Source organism: Leptosomus discolor, chromosome 3 (genome assembly GCF_034619465.1).
Source record: "Leptosomus discolor isolate bLepDis1 chromosome 3, bLepDis1.hap2, whole genome shotgun sequence".
Lineage (NCBI taxonomy): Eukaryota > Metazoa > Chordata > Aves > Leptosomiformes > Leptosomidae > Leptosomus > Leptosomus discolor.
In genome coordinates, this window is record NC_141393.1 from 83,078,416 (window position 1) to 83,092,935 (window position 14,520).

At 49.7% G+C, this 14,520-nt stretch overlaps 1 protein-coding gene across 1 annotated transcript; it reads left to right on the forward strand.

The window, feature by feature from the left end:
• Positions 1-557: 557 nt before the first annotated feature.
• Positions 558-7,349, forward strand: LOC104341663 (uricase). Its single transcript, XM_009954814.2, is given in 8 exon segments — positions 558-635; positions 637-900; positions 1,670-1,783; positions 1,909-1,987; positions 5,011-5,197; positions 5,630-5,753; positions 6,173-6,256; positions 7,212-7,349. Coding segments are annotated over 8 exon segments (1,068 nt in total).
• Positions 7,350-14,520: the final 7,171 nt, after the last annotated feature.

Sequence of the window (14,520 nt, forward strand, 5' to 3'; positions counted from 1 at the left end):
CCGCCCCTTCCCGCTTCCATACTCACCGCCTTGGAGCAGCGAGTCCCCCTGCGTGCGTGACGGGGGGCAGCCCTGGGAACACGGGGTGCTTGCTGAGCGGGGGGCTCTGCCGTGCAGGACGCTGACCGCGCTTTGCCAGCTTCTGCGTGGAAACGGAGAGGGCTCGGTGCGTCACACGCGCGGAGCCGGAGGAGCAGGAGGTGGGGAGAGTCTGCTCTTGGTCCCGGGGCAGATGGGGAGCCGTGTGGAGAGAGGTGCAGCCCAGCCTGGCAGAGCCAGCCCCGGTGGGGTGGCTGTGGGGAGGAGCGCTGCCGGCCCTCTGCACCAGGCACTGCCCTGACCGAATGCACCGGGGCGCTCTGGGTTCACAAGGGGGTGGTGGAGGGGAGGCTCGGTGAAGAGCCAGGACTACTCCAAAGACGACAAACAAGAGAGACTTGTTCACTGTTACTCATGTTGTATGATCTGCCCCCCACCAAATTTTACAATTCTAATCCTTCTAGTAACAAGGGCTTCCTGAAGTGCTTTTCCTTCCCCTCAGGACTTTGCAATTTAAAATGGAAATGTTTCCATTATCACGGGTCACCACAGACAAAAAGGCCATAACTGTTGTTCACATTTCATCGACTCAGGCTTTGTGCCACTGAGTTCCTTTACAACGACCACCTATTTTCTCTGCAGATCAAGGACGTGGAGGTCCTCAACTGCGAATACGGCAAGAACACCATTAAGTTCCTTCGCCTTCACAGAGAGGGGAAGAAGCACTTCGTGAAAGAAGTGGAAGTGTGCACGCATCTCCGGCTGACCTCTGCTCAGGAGTACCTGGATGGAAACAACTCTCTTGTGATACCTACAGACACCATAAAGAATACTGTCCTTGCCTTGGCCAAAAAACATGGGGTATTTGTGATTTTGTCCTAGCCTTGCTGTTCCTTGTGACCTCACTGGGAAGCGTTTGTTACGCTGACTTTTTATTTTTAAAATGCATCAAAACAATCTCTGCCCCTGTTGGCACTAAAGTCACCTTCGGTGACTCGGGAGAGAATTTTTCCTCCTCCAGTGCTTATCCTGCGGACTCCTCCTTAGTTTTCCGGAGCCTTTTTTTCTCACAGAGCTAGCAGTATTTTTTGTAGATCTGTCATACAAGATCCATCTTTTTCCGCTTTTAATAGCACATAATACTGCATTATTCCTACACAGCATTTTTAAACAGAAGGTCTCCAAGTACGTGAGGCTCCTCTTAATTCTGTTAGCGGTGCTCCTACCTCCCCCAACTGTATCTATCATAATGACAATCTGTAGCGTAAATTGTCTGTCTCGGTAATGAAATCCCATTTTTAGCCTCTAAAGCTTAATCAGAATATCACTATGATTATTTCAGCATTACATCCTCGGAGCGTGAGGCTTCTGTAGCAGCCTCCCTCAGACCAAGGACTGCAGCTCGCTGCACCGCCGCATGGGAGATTTCTGACGTGGCTCTGTAGCTGCTATTTGCAGCGCGTGCTGCAAAGCTGGTCAAACGAGTGGGCACGGTGTGCAAAACCAGAAATGAGAGAAATCCGTATTTTTAACCACGCTGATCCTTCCCAAATAGTCACAGCAACCAGAACGATCTACTTCTGTACGTGAGGTAATTGCTTCTTTCTAATAATACTCTTTGCCATCTTAGATCCCAACTTTAGAACAATTTGCTATAGACATCTGCAAATACTTCATGACATTTTGCCAAGTGGCGTACGTCAAAACCTACGTTCAAGAAGTACCATGGCAACGTCTACACGAGGTACGTATGACACGAACACATTCAGTTTGGGTATGCTGGGGCCGTTTGTCACTCTCTCAGCTCCCCTTTTCAAGTCCGGACAGTGGTTGCTGCGCTTTTACTTACATGCCCGCTCTCCGTTGCAGAACGGCGTTCCCCACGTCCACGCATTCATTTGCGTTCCTGATGGGATCCGCTTTTGCGAAGCTGAGCAGTGCCGAAACGGTGAGCAAAGAACTTGCAACTCCCCCTACTTCTCCGTAAATATTTCCGCCGGTGAGGGATGAAGATGGCTTTAGACACAGCTAAAGGTGCTACGGGGCTTACAGCGCAGCCAAACCGCTCCAGAGGTCTACCAGGATACTTTTAGAGTCCGATTTGGCAGTCCTTGATCTCTGAGGCATGGCTGGAGAACTAACGTAGCTCCCGTTCGTTAGGTATATCCTAAACACAGAACGGCTACAACAGCAGAACCGCTGGATGTTGTCACGGGGTTCAACAGCCGCCCGGGAACGGTCTGCTTGCTTTTTCACACTGTGCTATATCCTGCAGTCTCACCACTACCATTACCCTATGGAGAACGTACCGTGAAACCACGCTGCTGTAGGCCGGTTCCTAGTTTGCAGTCGTTTTCAAAACCCCATCGACGTGCCTTGGTCTTATTTCTAAGAAAGATGCAATTTCATTGCTCCAAGCCAGGCTGGCTTGAATGTTGTGAGCACTCCGGGTCTATGTGCAAACCATTTTTCACATGGAAATGCCTCAGAGTGGGCTTACTATTTTTGCACACCGGTGCGTAAACAAAACACCTTTTCTTTTGCCTTTACTAAGAGATCTGTGATACTTAAAAGACAAAGGCTTTCAACATCTGTGTGTAAATTGGCATTCCAAAGGGAGTGTGAAGCTCTTCTTGCCCTGACTCACAGCAAGAGGGAGAGTTCAAGCTCCCTGTGTTGGTGTTTCATTTAACCCCTCTCAGACTGCTGGGAGCTGAGCTGAGACCACCACAGCGTTTCACGCAGCGGGTTTTAGGCGTCAGTTTGGTATCTGTTACTGCCCTAATGCAGCTGAGAACTATTTCCCATCCTGCCCTCTCTCCCTGTTTTCCTAACGGGTCGGGGTTAGGACCAGTGACAAGACCACTGTCACTTGCGGACAGGACACAAGTTCCGACAGGCGCCTTTGAGCATCGTCCCCGTGTCCCCGCCGAAAGACAAGAGGGAGCCCACGCAAGTCTCCAGCGCCCCTCGGCCTAATCTCTTTTAGTGTTCCTAGGAACGGTCGCTCCTGCTGTATTTTTGGCAGCCTCAATAGTATTGACTTTGGTTTCTGGAAAGTGGTAAGAAAGAAACCTAAATACAAAAAAACAGAGAACAAGAGGTTATGCTGTCTTGAAAAGCTGCTGCTGTTAATGTACAGACTGAATTGAATTTTTCATCACCTTGAAAATTCAGCATGAAATGCGGCAATTTCAGGTTCTACACAAACACAAAGCTTTAAGGGTTACAGAAGAAACTTCCTTTCCTCCTTCATCCTCCCTTGCAGCCCTTCAGCTGTTTCTTTAGGATTCCCTGCCTAGCCGAACAATAACCAAAGAGAAGATTTTCAAATCCCTTTTACTTTTCTTGTAAGAGAACCTTCTCTATCTTTAGCATCTTCCTATGCACCTAGCAGCCACACACAGAAATTTATTTCTCAGTTAATCCTATCTTTTTAACACTTTTCTCATCATTAAAAGAAAGCTAGCGAGGCTTAATAGAATTATAGGCTTACTTTTTGCTATTATATCGGCCGATAAAAGGCTCAGAGTTTTTTTGGAAACTGAAAACATTGTACGTAACTGAACAGAGTCAACATCTGACAACTGAAGCCAGCACGAGCACAAAACGTACTGAATGCACAGCATGGGCTGTTCACCTCGAAAACCGTGCCCAGGCATTCTGCTCCTCAGGGCCAGTTTCAGGTGGGTTATCTTATACCCGAGCGAGGAATTCAAGACCTGAACAAAATCCAGAATATCCTCTCTAAGGACAGTCTCTTCTTTAGATTATTTTTTTAAAGCTTTAGTAAATAACGGGTGGATGTAGCCAAAATTATAGATACACCTCCTTGGACTCATTCAAAAACAATAGTGAATGTAAACAAGAGAAGAAATATGCAGTTTTGATCATTTCCAGTGACACACCACTTTAAAAAAGCCAAACCTCTAAACAATCATCTCAGTTTGAAATACCCATCGCAGTGGAATTACTTCCAGTATAAATTCCTGCAAAGACACGGTTTAAAGACAAAGTCTGTCAGTCTTCCCAGTCCAAGGCAGGATTGCTACGCGCCAGATGTAGTCAAGGATTCACTTTGAACTAGCTGGTGTGAGCCCCGAGAGCAGCACAGAAACAGCAGCTGGGGCTTCAGCCATGGGCTGTCTGTACGGGCTCTGAGCGAGCCCGCGTGCCATAACATTTCTCTTTTCTGAATCTGCTTTTTCGGCAGCTCTGGTCCGTGAAATTTTCCGTTTTCAGAGTGCTCTAAGTGACTGAGCGCTTGAAATCGGTTAGCCAAAAGGTTTTGTCAGAAGACGACAGTTCAGGATGCAGCTGTTTGGTCTTTAGGAGATGGGAATCCACCCATGCAGCCGTGATCTACGACAGCACGTTTTATAAATAGTGGCCAAGAGCAAAACCAGTGTCAGTTGGAACCCGTGGGCGGCATCTGTAGCAGTGCCAGTTCCTGCTAATTAGCTGAACTGCGGGGATTTGCGTTGGCTCCTCGCCCTTTCCTTCTCAGAACTCCCAACAGGCCGGGTATGTAAAGCAAATTTCTGACTCAGGCTCCAAGTCTTTGTACAGAGAGTTTCTACACTCGCCTGTGTTGTTCCGAAAGGCTCCCCACACCTCTCCTCCGCACCCTTCCCTCTGGAGTAGTCCCTGAACTGACATCCGTGAGGGCCAACCCCACGCGCGTCCTAGCTCCAGGGAGACGAGACAAAGGGTGTCCTCGGCTCCCCGTGATGGGATCCTCTGTTTTCTAGATGAAGCTCAGATTTCGGTACTTCCTGTCGCATTTCCCGCCTTTCTGCAGCGCACAGAAGATAGTTTTTGAAAGTAGCTAGGCCTGCAACAGAGGCACACGAGCGAGTCCCGGAGAGACCACGTCACGGCTCTGGAGCGGTCACTGCAAGTACACCCCCACAGGTTTCCTCCTCTCTGCCTGAGGAGGAGCTCATATTGTCCCCTGTTTTTGGATCGCAGGTCCTCTGGTTGTTTTTGCTGGAATTAAAGATCTGAAACTTATGAAGACGACGCAGTCTGGATTTGAAGGCTTCTTTAAGAACGAATACACCACGCTTCCCGAAAGGCACGACAGGATTTTATGCGGAGAGCTCTTCTGCAAGTGGTCATACGGCGAGTGCAAGGATTTGGACTTTGACTGCATATGGTACACATCAAATCAAATGATATTTATCACCTAATCGATGATCCCAAAGTCCCTCTGTACAATGCAGGGGGTGTAAGGGCCAGATCTGCAGTTGCTGAGCACCAGCCGCTCTCACAGCTAAGCCCTTGCTGGGTTGGGGGGCGGGGGGCACGCCGCAGGGTGCTCCTCTCTCTGACGGTGCACCCCCAGACGGTATTTAAGTGGCCAGTTCAGTGTTGGGTACAGAACACTGTAGGAAAAGAAACTAACAACCAGTTTGTTAAATACTTATTTAACATGTGTATATTATAAATTGCTCTTCCATAAAGTCCCATGTGCTCTGTATTTGTGGGAAAAGACAGAAAATGCAAACATAAACCCCACGGTAAAATAGCACAGATCTAGACAGAGACAGCTGATACAAGGTTTTGTAAGAACCTGTGTTACTTCTAGGAACAAAATCCGCGAATGTATCCTTGAAGCCTTTTCTGGGCCACCCGACTGCGGGGAGTATTCGCCCTCTTACCAGAAAACTGTCAACAATATCCAGATGTTCGTCCTTTCCAAAGTGTCACAGGTACCTTCTTTCCTCCTGCTGCTGTTTTACTTCAACCATAGTGAATGTTAATCGGACCCCTGAGGAGATCAAAATGAGCCGATTATTTCCTCTGGGCGTTACTAAGTAAGGCTGGAAACTGTTCGGTGGTCCAGCGAGGCGGTCTGAGAACAGCACGAACACACCGAGAAGGTCGTATGCTGCTCCCCAGCTGCGAACGCAGTGGGGGAGAACATCACCCAGAGCTTGGCAGGACACCGGTAGAAGTGAAAGGGGGGGCTACAACGTTGTCCCTGTGTCCAATAGGTTGCATTTGATCAACTGCACCTATGGGTACGGGGGGGTGGCATTGCTTTTCTTTACGGCGAGTGAAAAGACTGCCGGGCTGTTGGCTGGTAAGGTGCCCGAACTCACTGTCTCATCCCTTGTCGTGGTTTCAGGTACAGGTCATAGAAGTCGTCCTGAACAACACTTTTTATAATGTCGTAGACATGAAGAATCTAGGCTTGACCAACGACAAAGAAGTAAGTAAATGCTCCAAACACGACGTGCCTGGGCTCTTTAAAAATCCTCAGCCTTAAAGCGCAGCAGCAGTTCTGCACAGAACAGAGCGGGAGGGAACAAACCTCCCCCAGCCCCAGTGAAAGCTCCACCTTAGCTCTGAAGGAGATTTACACTGGTTACAGAAGAAGGATAATCACCTTCTCTGGTAACAGCTAAAGGGAGCGCTCGGAGGATCAAAGGGGTCTGTAGCAGAGGCTACCCCAACAAATCATTCCCGAACACCGACCCGTGCCGTTTCACCCAAGCAGAAGGCGTCACGGCATCCTTCCACACAGCCCGGGAGCGCGAGAGGCCAGCCCGCCGCGGCTCTTCTTTCTGCTCCGCCAGCAGCACCACCGAGGCCAGGGAGCACCGTGGTGCAGCGCGGTTGCACGCAGGCGCGCCGGGCGGTCGGCTAACCCCCCGGTGACGGGAGACCAGCGCTCTAAGGGAGGTGGAGGGATGTTTCTGCAGCCATCAGGAGCCAAAGCAGACTGGTCCAACAGCGGGCAAGGTGTTAAACCTGGGCTCAGGCAGAGGGTGAGGGATGTAGGGGAGGAGATATACTTGCTGCTCCCTCCACAGCTGCTCCAGCTGACAGCCAGGTCCAGCTGGAAGTCTGTTGCGTTGTCCTCACGTGACAAACGGGTTATTGCCGTTTTGCACCAACGCTCTGCAGTCTGTTTACACTTTAGTCTCCCTCCTCAAGTCTTGTGATTCTGCTGCCATCCTATCCCACCCTTGCCCTCTGCCAGGTGGACACTATAGTTCCACTTCCACTTGAGGTAACAGCAACATCTACCACTGATGTTCACGAGGAAGGAAGGGCCCGGGCGTGGTTTTCCGAGGAGGTGAATAGCTGCCGTTTCTGCCGTGGTGGTGCCGGCCCATCCCTGTCTCAGAAATGACCTCTATGTTTGTGCTCGTCCCCCTCAGGTTCTGGTGCCAGTGGAAACTCCCTACGGCTCCTGCGCCTGCACGCTCGGCAGGAAGAAGTTCCTAGAAGCACAAAGCCACGTGCTAAAAGACGAGAGGCAATGTCAGTTTGGACTGGCAGCTGCCCAGGAAAACTGAACCTCTTGGCTACCTGATACACGTAACAGTTCGGCTTTCCTATCAGCATGTAGTCCTTACCGGCCTCTTCCATCGCTGACTGCTTTTCCCTCTACGAACTCCTGAGGTTGGGATTTCTGAAGGACCCTCAGGAACAGAGAAATCAAAGCCTGTCCCTGAGTCTCAGTGTGATTTGCAGATTGAAATCCCCTACGCTCTTTTGAAAATCCCAGCTGGAAACATTAGAGTCAATTAATCTTCAACCAGCTATTCCCAGACCTCTTAACGAAACAATTAATTTGATCATGTCTGTAACATGATTTTGACTTGTAAAATCAGCAGCTCCCTATATTCTGTTTATTAACGTTCCTTCAGTAAAATGAATATACAGGCACGAGACCAAAGGTTTCACGGATGTAACCTGCCATGACCCCTGGATGCCACAGCGATCGACAGAGCTGAGGTCCGACCCAGTAACTGAACAGGGAGTCAGTCAGACACTGATTTCTCTGTGAAGAAGATGAAAAAAGAAAAGGGGAAAAAAAAGTCTCTCTCATCTCTCCTTTGCAGTGTGACTCATTCCTCCGCGTGTATCCTGACCGCATGGCTGCTGCTACTCACCAGACTACGGTTACTATAGACTTACTTTTAGGTTAATCACTGAGGTGTTGGAGGTTTGGGGCGCACTCTGTAAGTTTAATTAAACACTTTTCTTTAGTCTAATAATCTCCTCATGACTTCTGAGCAGGCAGGAGTCAACCTAAGTGACCCCGTTACTTTGGGGAGGGGGAGGGGGAAAGCTAGCCAGCCAGACGCTGCGGATCTTGCTTTAGTTACCCCAGGTGATAGCTTTGAACGCGGCGATAAAACGACACAGCCAACAAACCTCCTCTCGCCAACTGCGGCTGCCATGTTTGCAACGGAAACACCCCGCTCAGCTTCTGCCAGCTTCTAACCGCTCCCCTCGTGTTCTCCGAGCGTCGCGGGCACAGACTCCACGCGACAGCGTGCAAATCCAGCGGGAACTGCCCAGGGTTCCTTCGGAAAACCGCAGTTCTGTTGCCTTTGTGCCTTCTCGGTCTGGCAGACCTGCAGCATCCCTCTGACCGTTAAAGTCACGGGCACCCAAACGGAGGGACACGTCCTGCACCGCGTGACACGCTGAGGTGCTCCGCGAGACAGGAGCTGGCCTCGGTGAGCAGGACGGAGCAGAGGCGAAGGGAAGACACTGTTGCCAAGCCTGAGATACCTCCTGAACAACAACAGGACGAGTGACACCGCAGAGTGACGCTGTCCCAGGCGGACTGTTCTCTGGCCACGAGCCAATTCCCAAAGTTTTATTTACAACACTCTTAGCTTTTGCCGGGGATGTTCTTTTTTTACCTCGTTAGACTGTGTTGTACTGCGCTTGGGGGCTCAGGTCTTGCTATCTCTGCTATTTTTAGGTGCTTGTAATTTATTAACGTATCTTTTAAGGGCAAATAAAGAGCAACATCAAAAACCAAACTAGTATGTGACTATTTACCAAATAAGAAATGAAACCATTTACTACTTATCTATAAAGGCAAACATTGTAAGTGAAAGAAATACACTTTAGTTCAGCCAATTTTAACCTCACGAACTGAGCAGCCTTGGTCCGAATGACAGGTCACCACCAATAGGTGGAAAAGTAGATTAAAAAGGATCTTATTGAACATTTCAGCGTTTTCCTCTTTCTAAACCAGGCAGCTCTTCACAACCCACTTCCCTTCTACCTCATGAGAAATTCATTGCATCAGGCGGAAGGTTTCCTTCGTCCCTATTTGTGCTTCATTTTTAGGCTTGTAAGGTAGTAGGGGCCTGCCTTCACGGCAGAACGAGGACACAAAGCAGCAAGCAGTGGTTTATCGGGGCTTTCCTGTGGCAACAAGCACGCACACACACACACACACACACACTCACGCAGTGTGATTTCTAGAAACCTCCGCAGGCAGGCAGACATTCGGCAAGTCTTTAAAGGCCTCTGGGCACAGCTCCGTCCAGCCCTGCAAACCCGAGTCAGGCAGGCGGGCAGACGGCTTCTCGAGAAAGTACTCCGGCGACTGGAAGAAGCCCAAATTTGCCATATGGCAATTAGATTCAGATAACAATGGCATAAATCATTCTTGAAAATGGGACTCAGCCAGACTGACTTGGGCCTGAAACGTGACCAAATTCCCCTTGGCTTCGTTAGATTCAGTCTCCACAATGGACTCGCGTTATTTTAATTGAGAGATTTTATTTTGGTTTTCAGTTCCTGGCCTGAGGAGCTCTTTAGGCAGCTCACTGTTTTACTCAGAAGCAGCTGTGATGCTTTGCTGATGAAATCACCCTCGATGAAAACGAGCAGCAGCTAGCAAAGCGGGGAATTGCCATTTAAAACACATCTTCTTGCTGGCAACATCGGCCCTGGGCTATATCCCTGGAGCCTCCCACCAAGAAACGGGGTATTTCAAGCCCACAAACACCTTCCTGCCGTTCTAGCGTCCAAGTCTTTCGCACCCTGTTTCTGTTCGACCCTGAGAGCTGCCCGGGACAGGCCAGCCGCAATCCTCCTCGGCTGCTGATCGTGCTCCGTGCGCAACCAGCGTCACGTTCACAGAACGCACGAGCTGAACTCATCAGCCAGCAGCTAAAACAGAGATGGAATGTCACCGTCAGGCCAGCACAAAGCGATCCATCTTCTCCGGCTGTGTTAGTCTACATCTATTCAGGCTACCTGCTTTCCAGCACACATTTCAACCTGTCAGTTTTGATTATTACAGCTACTTTTTTTTTCTTCTTTAAAGTTGTCTTTTTCTTTCTTTCTTTCTTTTTTTTTAATCCTGCTTTTATCAGGAGTACAGAACCCTGATTCTAAATCGAACTGAGCTGACTTAAAGTGACCAAAAAACCGCTTTCTGGCTAGAAATCTCAATATAAATACTTTTAAAGTCAGAATCCCGCTAGCTGTGTACAGACAACAGCCAACCAACCACCTTCCTGGGAAGGACACAGCTGTATCTAGAAAGGAAACCTATTAAACGTCGCCAGTTATAGGATCGAAAAATGTCAACTCCCATCTCAGCTGTGATTAGGATATAAACCACTTTCTGATTCTGAGAAGGAACCTTACCGTTCATAGCAGGCTGAGACAGACAAGACACACACGTACCTGAGCGCAGGCGCACACACCCGCTCCCGTAAGTGTATATATATACCTATTAAAAAAAACATGCATAAGTGGCACTTAGTAAATCAGCTGGTGTATGACTGATCTCTGAAAATCGAATGAGAACCAACACGAGCAGGGGTCAGCTGTGGCACAGGTTTATTGCAGACTCTCAGCTGCACCGAGCTGAAGCCTGCCAGGAAGATCCATCCCCGATGACACACCAGGAGAGCCGTTCACCTCTGCCAGGCTCACAAGAGAACAAGCCCTGGAGAGAACCAGGGAAGGGGCACGTACCCTACCGCCGCCTGCCAGAGAGAGCTGGAGGAGCACTTCACTTGCAGACACGGTTTGGTGGGCATGGTGGTGGCACGTCAACGGCTGGGCTTGATGACCTCAGAGGTCTACTCCAACCTAACGATTCTAGGATTCATTCAGTCCCGTTAGGTGACCACAGCAGGTCAGGTATTGCTGCAAGGGGATGCTTCCCTGGGGGACAGGCATGTGTAGCCCAGGCCCTGACAGATGGAGGTGCATGGGGGAGCCAGCCTAGAATGGGAACGTAAGGTAACAGAGGCAAGAGAGAAGCAGGAAAGATGGGGGGGAGGGAAGAGGAGGAGGAAAGACAGTGATAGTAAAAAAATACTTGATGAATCAAAGAAGGGAGAGAACAGAAAATAAATTAAAAAAAAAAAATCAGTGAGGACAAGTATCTCTCCTATCTTGGCTACTTCAGAGCTGAAAACAAAAACCCAACCCAAACAATACTGGAGGCACTCAAAACTAGAAAAACAAGGGGGCAGAGAAACCTTTGGTGCTGAGGGAAGCAGAAGAGCAGAAACCAGAGCGCTTGAGTACTGAGGGGGGCTTCTGCCACCTCTCGAGAGCGGCATTAGGCACCAATTCCCACATTAACACCTACAACTGACTGCGAAAGACAAGAGCTCAAGTTTTAATGGCCTTGTACTCCTGCCATGTTTCCAAATCTTCTGGATTACACGTATTTCCAGGTAGAGAAGCCCAGGCAAACTGGCATGTGGTATTTATACAGAAGGGAGGAGGAGGAGGAGGAGAAGAGGAGTATCCTTGCGAAACAGGGTCGCTACACCCAGGCACACAGCCGCTTCCACACCTCTCCCTGTGGTTTGGCTGGGAAACAAACTCAGCTACAAGTTCCTTACTCTTTACTTCCTTCCTCCTGCCACAATCTGCCAGTACAAGACAAAGCAAAGTTACTCTTGGATCAGAGATCGGTGCAAACGATGAGCCTTCCCTCCCTTTTTCTTTTTTGGGGAACAGATTTAGCTGCTCCAAAGTCAGGGGCACCCTCAACATGGCAAGTTCCGCAGTGTGTAGAGCCGGGCAGCTGGCTTACAGCAATCATCTGAAAAGGGGAAGAGAACATCTGGAGATGACTGCAAGCCCGCCGATGCCAAGGCTTTCGTTGTTGCCTTATCAGCAGATCAGCTGATGATACGGCAGCTGTAACTGCTGACTCTAACAACGATGCTCAGGAGTGCGGCATATAAATACAACAGCGGCCTCCAGTACTCACCAGCCGCCTCCAGTAGCAAGGAAACCCTCACATGGAGACCAAGGGACACTGACAGTCTTCACGGTGCTCCCCTTGGGCTCTCCCGGTGTTTGAGGTTACAGTTCCCTTCCCGCAACTGACAGCATCTACCAGCTAATGTTATTCTGGGAGTAAGTTGGATACACACCTGGGATCCAAAGGAACATCACTAAATCAAACAATTCCCACATCATATGGGCTAAGCAAAAAGGAATTGAATGACCTTGTTACACTCCCATATTAAAAAGAACGCAGCCTCTCCCAACAGGAATGAAAGCTACTCATGAAACCAGTCTGCCCATCGTTCCAGTGGAGACGGCCCTTGCAGGCTGCCGGGGGGCTAAGGACGGCCCCGGCCCTCTGCACCGCCCCCGGGGGGAGCTGCTGCCAGAACTGAGCAACGCGGGGGGATGGCAGCCTCCGGCGTGCTGGAACAGGACACGGACGGGCCCTGCCGGCTGACATCCCCAAGCCCCGAGCCCTCTCGTTCTGTCAGGTGAAGCAGGAGCCAATCCATTGCCTGTGTAAACGGTCCCCGAAGTGAAGGCAAGGGGGCAGAGCAGGCCCTTCTCTACACCGCTCCAGTCGCCCCGCTGAGCCAGTGGCAGTCGCACTGTTCACAGGCACATTGACAGCCAATTCATTTCCCACACAGCTCTTGGGGCAAACCCTGTTCCTGGAAGGGAAGGAGCTGCTGTTCTGACTTGGAAGTAAAGAACCAGAACGGAGACAAAGTGAGAGAGTGTTTTTGTGGCCCTGCTCAGACTCAGTCTTCACATTTTAGATGATATTGCCATACTCAATAAGTAAATAAATAAATAACATTTGCAGCTTCCCCCCAGACTCACAGAAAGACAGACCCTCTGCTTTTCAAATAACTGGTTGTAACTTGACAGTGGAAAGAGGATTGCTGAAGATAACAGACCAATTAAATGCTGATTTTTGAAGAGAGGAAGAGGTAAAGGACTAGGTAGAATAGGGACACGTTGAAAAAAGCAGTGAGAAAAGAGTTCATTAGCAAATAATCACTGACAGAGAGGGCCTAATGTGACGTTTTGCCTGGGCCACTTCTAACCAGGCGTGATGCATGGGCGGCTACTCCCTTGGCTACAGCTGCCGAGTCCCGTCCTAGAAGAGCAAAGAATTTTCTACGACTTGATGAAGAGCAGCACGCTACAGCAAACTGTTTTAAAGGGAACAATAACACACAGGGACGGGAGATGCCAGCAAGCAGACAGAACCACTTCCTCTGGGCTGAGAAAGCGACCTTGGTGGACGGGCACAGCCACAGCCTCCGCACTTTGCTGACAGTTGCCTTCGATGCGCTTTACGTGCGGTACCTGGCACTGCATTTGGACGCAAAGAGAACATGCTCTGCACGTGGAGCTACAGCTTGAGAGGAGAGCGAACACCAGAGCTGAACACCACCACCAATATACATTTCACAACCATCACACCAAAAAAGGCTTACTGTAATCTTTCAAATGATTGTTTAAAGTGCTATGAAAGATTCCGACAGAAGAAGAGCGAAGAGGGGGACGCTGGCTGCAGCACGTCTCTCCGCTTTTATGCTGTCTGGCAGCAGGGCAGGGGAGCTGACTGCTCCTTAAAGCTGCCTCTAGGAGAAGGAAGCCACCCTCTAAATTACTGGTGAAAGCAAGGAGACCTGCAGCACTGAGACCATCGTCGTCATTCTCACACCCAGTATCAGCGTAGCGGACACGCGGCAGCTCAACCACCCCCAAAGCACGGGGAGGGAGTTCAGGGAAGAGGGATCCTTCCAGCTGCGTGTTCCAGGCTGGATTCCTGCACAGCGCTGCGGCTCTCAGAACTGCAGGATTGCCGCGGTGTCCAGCAACGCCCGTCGGCCGCTTCCTCATCTCAACAGCAGCTGTGTTTTCTGCAAGAGGAATGGTAGCTAAAAATAATCTGCCTTTGACTTCCCCTTTCAAACCCTCCAAGCTCTTTTTAAAAGATTGGGGGTTTTTTTGTTCTCCCAGAAACAGCAAGAAGAACCTAACAGACAAAACCAGAGCGGTCACCTGCACTCAGGGAACAGCAGCATCAGAAAGCTCAGAAAACAGCAGGAAACGACAAAAAAGATCAGGGAGGGTAAAAAAAAAATCAGTTACGGTTCTAAGCAACATCCTCCAAATTCCCTTGCACGCTTGCAGCGAGCTTTCTGTTGTGCCTCGACTTGTCTCCACCAGTTAGCAGCACTGGTCAAAAGGGGAATCTGACCTGGATGTTTGTGAATGCCATTCATCTGCTCATTAAAGCACACGGAAAGGAAGAACAGTGCTCGGTAATCACCTAATGCACCCTCACGGCTGCGCAGTGAGATTTTTACTCCCCCATGGAATAAGTATGTTTCACTGTTGGGTCTGTGTCATCCACAGAGCTACAAAATGTGTCAATCCCACACCAAACATGCAAACGGAGAAAGAGAG